General features: G+C 52.1%; 1 protein-coding gene across 4 annotated transcripts in view; it reads left to right on the forward strand.

Annotated features, from left to right (window-relative positions):
- The window catches only part of CARD11 (caspase recruitment domain family member 11), a 148,317-nt gene extending 142,429 nt beyond the window's left edge, over positions 1-5,888 (forward strand). For 3 of the 4 annotated variants that reach the window (XM_017533780.2, XM_017533781.2, XM_037740381.1), the window contains 2 exons: positions 1,845-1,960; positions 4,927-5,627. In XM_017533780.2, coding sequence (XP_017389269.1) covers positions 1,845-1,960; positions 4,927-5,131 — 321 coding nt within the window. In that variant the 3' untranslated portion in view covers positions 5,132-5,627. Of the gene's footprint in view, positions 1-1,844; positions 1,961-4,926 lie in introns of all 4 variants that reach the window. The other variant, XM_017533782.2, reaches the window with a different exon arrangement.
- Positions 5,889-7,321: the final 1,433 nt, after the last annotated feature.

Below are 7,321 nucleotides of genomic sequence, written 5' to 3' on the forward strand. Positions count from 1 at the left end.
CCGATGTGAGTTTTTATTTTGGAGCTGCTTTCTATTTGTGGTGGCTTCCTGAGCTGGTGTGTGTTTGCATTGTTTAGGGGGGTGTGTGTGTCTGGTTGTCATAACAAGGGCCAGAGTTAGAGAACAAGCTCATCAGGGCGAGAGGCAGAACAAATGTGAAGGTGACAGGTATCCCATTCACCAAACAAGGGGAAAATGGGACATCACAAGGGTTATTAGTGATGATGCAGAGATTGTCTGTGTGCATTATAGAGTCTTTGAGGCAGACGACGTGACCTAAGCATTGAGTTCTTCCTCATCCCAGTGCCGGATGAAGGAAGGGCTGTCACTCTGCATTAGCGGCATGCTCCCCCAGCTGGCAGGGGCTGGCTCCATGGTGGACGCTGACTTTGGGGACACTGAGAGCAGGTGGTGGTGTTTTGTTTTTTAAAGTCTGGGCCACAGCAGTTTAGGAAATTCTGACAGCTGGAGTGGACAAAAAGTGAGTGGGCAGGGGTGGAACCAAGATTGTTTTTAGCTGAAAAGAAGATCCGACGGCTGTCCCACAGATCTGTGCTGTTAGAAATGTAGGCCATGGTCCTGCTGGCAGGGAATGGAGAGCCATGGTCTGCAGGAGGCTCAGCAGGGCCCTGGGCTGGCCATTCCCGCCTCCAGACATGGGTGCTTGTTCCAGGCTGCATTCAGTGTGCGAAATTCATTGAGCTGCCAACTTAGAATGCTCTATTTATGTTCCATTCCAATGCAAAGTTTCATGTTTTATTGATTTAGAGACGGTCTTGCTCTGTTGCCCAGGCTGGAGTGCAGTGGCACAATTACAGCTTACTGCAGCTGCGACTTCCTGCAGCTGCGACTTCCTAGACTCAAGCAACCCTCCCACCTCTGCCTCCCGAGCAGCTAGGACTACAGTTACGCACCACCATGCCCAGCTAATGATTTTTTAATTTTTTTAGAGATAGGGTCTTGTTATATTGCCCAGGTCTCAAACTCCTAGTGTCAAGCAATCCTCCCACCTCCCAAAGTGCTGGGATTGCTGGCATGAACCATTGTGCCCGGCCAGCGTTTGGTGGCATTTTTTTAAGCAATGCCTTCAGCAAAACATAGATGGTCCTTTCTCAAAATGATGAGCTCCTGGTTGAGGACCCTTGCAGATACTCTTGGGACTGGCCAGCCTGGCTGCCTCACCCATGTGTTCCCTACCCTCTTACTTGAAGGCTGGCTAGGGTAGCAGGTGTTTAGGGGGTTTCGTGTCTGTGTGTGTGTGTGTGTGTGTGTGCGTGTGTGTGTGTGTGTGTGTGTGTGTGTGTTTGAGACAGAGTCTTGCTCTGTCACCCAGGTTGGAGTGCAGTGGCACCATCTCAGCTCACTGCAACCTCTGTCTCCTGGGTTCAAGAGATCCTCATGCCTCAGCCTCCTGACTAGCTGGGATGACAGGTGCACGCCACCACGCCTGGCTAATTTTTGCACTTTTAATAGAGATGGGGTTTCGCCATGTTGCTCAAACTCCTGACCTCAAGTGATCCACTCGCCTTGGCCTCCCAAAGTGCAAGGATTACAGGCATGAGCCACCATGCCAGACTGGTAGCAGGTGTTTCATTCAAACTCATTCATGCCACCTGGTTCACCTCAGCCGGGGCCTCGTCTCTGCCCATGAACAGCACTGTGGTCAGCAGAGTCCTGGAGTATCCAAACTCATGGGGAGTCTTATCTCCTGGATCAGAGGCAGGTGGCTTTCAGGGCTCCCACCCCACTATCGACCCCAACCTGCATCCAGGCCCTGCCACAGACACCTTCATAAGAGCAGAAGGTGAGTGGGCTGCTGCTGACTGAAGCCACTGTGCCCGCAGAACAAGCACTGCCTGCTGGAGGCCGGGATCAGCTGTGCGAGAGCCTTGATCAAGGCCAACATCTACCCCATCGTGCTTTTCATCCGGGTGTGTGAGAAGAACATCAAGAGGTTCAGGTAGGGTTCCGAGACCCCTGGGGGCTGCCCCTCCTGTCCCTAGGACCCCACCAAGCCTCAGTGGAGGGCAGGATGCCTTTGTGCCCCACCTCATGCACCTCTTAGTAAACCCTCACCAAGTACGGGACCATTCTTGCAGAGCTGACACCGAGGGCAGCGGCCGAGGTGGGGACTCACACACATGGGACACATCATGGGGGACAAGAGCTAGGAGGGACGGGACGGAGTGCACATCACCCAGGGTGGTCGGGGAAGGCCTTCAGGACACATCCCCAGACCCATGGCAGTGAGTGAGGATCCTGTCTGGGAGGCGATGACAGGCAGCCCGACTCTGGACCCGTGTTCAGGGCTGAGCCTGCAGGATTCAGGAAATGGTTCACTCTGGGGTTCCAAAGAACGAGAGGCTGGGCACAGTGACTCACACCTGTCATCCCATACTTTGGAAGGCCAAGGTGGGCGGATCAGCTGAAGTTGGGAATTTGAGATAAGCGTGGCCAACATGGTGCAACCCCATCTCTACCAAAAATACAAAAATTAAGCCGGGCACGGTGGCTCACGCCTGCAATCCCAGCACTCTGGGAGGCCAATGCAGATGGATCATGAGGTCAGGAGTTTGAGACCAGCCTGGCCAACATGATGAAACCGTGTCTCTACTGAAAAATACAAAAATAATCCAGGTGTGGTGGCATACGCCTGTAATCCCATCTACACTTGAATCCAGGAGGTAGAGGTTGCAGTGAGCCGAGATTGTGCCACTGCACTCCAGCCTGGGTGGCAGAGTGAGACTCTATCTAGAAAAAAAAATACAAAAATTGGCTGGATGTGGTGGTGCACACCTGTAGTCCCAGCTATTTAGGAGGCTGAGGCAGGAGAATAGCTTGAACGTGGGAGGTGGAGGTTGCTGTGAGCTGAGATCGCACCACTGCACTCCAGCCTAGGCGACAGAGAGAGACTCCATCTCAAAAAAAAAAAAAAAAAAGGATGCTGCTGAGGTTTCGAGCCTGGGTGATGAGGAGAGACTGGCCCTTCAGCAGCTTCATCTCGGATCCCCGCCCCTCTCACACGCACCTGCAAAATAAATGTCCTGCTGCCACGTTACAGAGGGAATAACTGAGACTGGGAGGGGTTAGGCCCCTTCATTCCTTTTCACCAGATACTTACTGAGCTCCTGTGAAGGGTTAGGCTCTGGGGAACCCAGCAGTAAGCAAAAGAGACAGACATCCCCACTCGATACCTCACACCCTTTAGGCTGGCCAAGACAGAAAACGCAGAAACTGACAAGTGTTGGTGAGGTTAGATGTCAGAACCCAGCGCACTGCTGCTGGAAATGCAAAATAGAGTGGCCCCTGTGGAGGATGGCATGGTGGTTCCTCAAAAATTAGAAATAGAAGACCACAGGATCCATCAACCCCACCTGTGGGCATATCCCCGAGAGAATTGAAAGCAGGGTCTCTAAGAGATATTTCCACGCCAGCGTTCACACCAGCGTCACTCCCGATAGCCAAAACCTGGAAGTCACCTAAGGGTCCATCTTTGGGGAGTGAATGCACACAATGGGGCCCATCCACACGGGTTAGGAAGGTGGAAAGAGCTGAAAACCTTGCAAACTGTTAACCAAAAAGAGTTAAAGCAAAGAAATCATAATGCATGTTAATGTAAGAGAAATCATAGCCTGGTACATACCCCCTTCCCCATCCGTCCTGCCTGGAAATGTGTTTGTGGTGCAGTATGTACTACACCAAAAATGCTGTATGATTTTTTGGGTTTTTTTTTTTTTTTTTTTTTTTGTTGTTGTCTTGCTCTGTCACCCAGGCTGGAGTGCAGTGGCGTCATCTCGGCTCACTGCAACCTCCGTCTCCCGGGCTCAAGTGATTCTCCTGTCTCAGCCTCCCAAGTAGCTGGGATAACAGGTGCCTGCCGCCATGCCTGGCTAATTTGTGTATTTTTACTGGAGATGGGCTTTCACCATGTTGCCCGTGCTGGTCTTGAACTCCTGACTTCAAGTGATCCTCCCCCCTCAGCCTCCTAGAGTGCTAGGATTACAGACATGAGCCACCACGCCCAGCCTATACAGTGGAATATTATTCAGCCTTCAAAAGGAAGGAGATTCTGACACCCACATCAACATGGATAAACCTTGAGGACGTTATTCCCAGTTAAATAAGCCAGTCACAAAAACACGCATGCTGTATCTGATTCCACTTATATAAGGGCTCTAGAGCAGTCAGATTCCTAGAGACAGGTAGTAGAAGGGTGGTTCCCAGAGACTGCGGGAGGAAGATGGGGAGTGAGTATTTTATTGGTTCAGAGTTGCACTTAGGGAAAATGAGAAGTCTGGAGATTGGTTGCACAGCAGTGTATACCTAATGCTACACAGAACATACCTAATGCTACGGAACTATTCACTTAAAGAATAGGTAAAATGGTTGATTTTATTTTATGCATATCTTAGCATAATTAAAAATTAAAAGGATATGGCCAGGCGTGGTGGCTCACGCCTGTAATCCCAAGTTTGGGAGGCCGAGGCAGGTGAATTATTTGAGGTCAGTAGTTTGAGACCAGCCTGGCAACATGGTGAAACCCCATCTCTACTAAAAATACAAAAATTAGCCAGGCAAGGTGGTGCATGCCTATCGTCCCAGGTACTCAGGAGGCTGAGGCATGAGAATTGCTTGGACCTGGGAGACGGAGGTTGCAGTGAGCTGAGATCACGCCACTGCACTCCAGCCTGGGCAACAGAGCAAGGCTCCATCTCAAAATTAAAATTAAAATAAAAAGGATGCGTTTGGAATTTCCAGTGAACAGCATGAAGGGGCACGGTCCCTAGCATTAAGAGGCACAGATGATATAAGGGAGAAGAAAGGCAGAGAAGGAATGGGGACCACGGCAATGAGGGGTGGCCAGGCAGGTGGTGCCACACCAGTGCCACGGCAGCCTCCCCACAGCCCCTGCACGTCTCCTCCCAGAAAGCTGCTGCCCCGGCCTGAGACGGAGGAGGAGTTCCTGCGCGTGTGCCGGCTGAAGGAGAAGGAGCTGGAGGCCCTGCCGTGCCTGTACGCCACGGTGGAACCTGACATGTGGGGCAGCGTGGAGGAGCTGCTCCGCGTGGTCAAGGACAAGATCGGCGAGGAGCAGCGCAAGACCATCTGGGTGGACGAGGACCAGCTGTGAGGCGGGCACCCCTGACAGAGACACTATGGGCGTGGGTCATCCTGTGAGGCGGGCACCCTGGGCAGAGAGATGTGGCGGGTGCAGGGGCATCCTGCAGCCCACAGAGCTGCCCAGGCGGATGCTCTGCCCCTCTCAGTGGTAGAGCCTGGGGGGACAGACGTGCCCGGGGAGGAGCAAGGCACAGTCCATTCCCCCAGCTCCGGCTGACCTGGCCCAGTGGTTTGGCCCTGCCGGCCTTCGCAGGGAGACAGGGCTGAGCAAAGGACACCAAGCCAGAGCCCTGAGGCCAGCCGGCCTCTGGAGAACCAGAGCAGCAGTTGAATGTAATGTGTGGGACAGGTGTGCTGCCACCAGTAGAGCAGGGACCCTGATAGCCAGGCGTCCACCAGTCCTGGGGACACACTCACCCTAAACACACTCCCAGGCAGGACAGATCAGGGAAGAGGGTGTACCAGGCTATGATTTCTCTTGCATTAAAACGTAGTATTATTTCTTTGTTTCAACCCTTTTTCTTTGTTAACAGCTTGCAAGGGTTTCAGCTCTTGCCACCTTCCTAACCTGAAAACCACGCCCAGCATGCTTAGCTGGGGACTCAGGCCCCATGTTCCTGTGTAGGGTGAAGGTAGGGTAACCACACACCACAGGGTCCCAGGACAGGCCTGATTTATCCCTGGGATTAGGGTGACACTTGCTAATCGTACCCCATGGACTCAAATGCATCCTGATTTGGAAGATCAATAAACTATCTTCTCATCTTGGGAAGGGCCTGTCCTCTCACAGACTCTGGGGACCCTTGCCTTCTGTACCTGGCCTCCCCGTAACTCCAGCCCTGAGGCCAGGCCCCCCATCACTCAGCTCTTCCCTGCACGTCACTACCCCTGCCGCAGTACATTCAATGTCCCTAGAGGGCAGCCTGACTTCCTCCTGCATGTCAAGAGCAAGCATGTGGCGTACGGCCTTCTGGGGGGTTCATATCTCACTGCCCAGGAGTTTGGGGTTGCAGGAAAGCCATTCCCACTCCCCAGCAGGTAGCAAAGGCCCTAGGAGTTCTAGAACCATTCTTCTCCTTCACCCTCTTGTTGCAAACTTGCCAAGTATGGACCCGACAGACACAGCCAAACCAGGCCAGGTTGCACCCTTGGCAGGGCACCATGGTGCATGTGCAGGAAGCTGCTGGGTGGCAGGCTCAGATTCAAACCCAGGCATCTGTCTGTGGGAACTCTGGGAGCAAATGCCCACTGACAACCTAATACGCAGACTTCCTTCCTTCCTAAGAGCACCCTGACTTATGCTGGGAATCTACATGTACAACTCAAAGACCATGTGTCCTAGCCTCCCTTGCAATCAGGGAAATGTAAGGAGAGGTTTGGGGAGAGACAAATGGTGCTTCCTCCAGTTTTCTGCTGGGATGCAGACACAATGGCTGGAGCACCAGCAGTATTCTTGCATCTTGAGGTGACCATGAGGATGGAAACCCCACTCAGAGGATGGTAGAGCAGAAAGAGAGAAGGAGCCACAGTCACTAATGACACTTGGGGGCCTAAGACTACTCCTTGGGTTTCTTTTACATGAGACAGAAAGAAATTTGTATCTTGTGTTAAATGACTGTTATTTCAATTCTCTGTTCTTGTAGCCAAGAGCAATTCCTAGCAGTTACAGGGAAAAAATTTATTCTTTATAGTTTCAGCTACCATGGGCATGGGTTGATCCTCTGCTAGGTTCTCCCACCCAGACAAGGTATGAATTATTAATAAAAGAACTCTATTAATAAAGATCTCTTCCAAAAAAAACAGAAAAATACTGTGTGGCCTGTAGCGTTTTCTGGCATTTTGACCCACAGAACACAAATTAGCACCAGAAATCTCTGGGAGGTGGGAGTGGATGGATGGGGGTCCTAGGAGGATGCTTGTTCCCGCCTCCTCCCTGACAGTCCATCTCTGCACCATTGGTTCTGGGTCTGTCAGGGAGTGTGACACCTTGAAAAACAGAATGTCTCCCTCCAAGAGCCCGTGAGCAATGCTGCTTTTTCCAAGACAGCCCCCAGAAACAAGCTAGATGCGCTGGGTTTAGAGAGCCGAGGTGCAGCTGCCGCTATTTAGGGCCCAATAAACCGGCCCAGGAGGCAATGCTCTGGCCGGAAGGCCTCCTGCGTCCATCTTGTGAAAGCCTTAAGTTAAGCCGTAAATTTCC

The sequence above is a fragment of the Cebus imitator genome, unplaced genomic scaffold, assembly GCF_001604975.1.
Source record: "Cebus imitator isolate Cc_AM_T3 unplaced genomic scaffold, Cebus_imitator-1.0 Scaffold82, whole genome shotgun sequence".
Lineage (NCBI taxonomy): Eukaryota > Metazoa > Chordata > Mammalia > Primates > Cebidae > Cebus > Cebus imitator.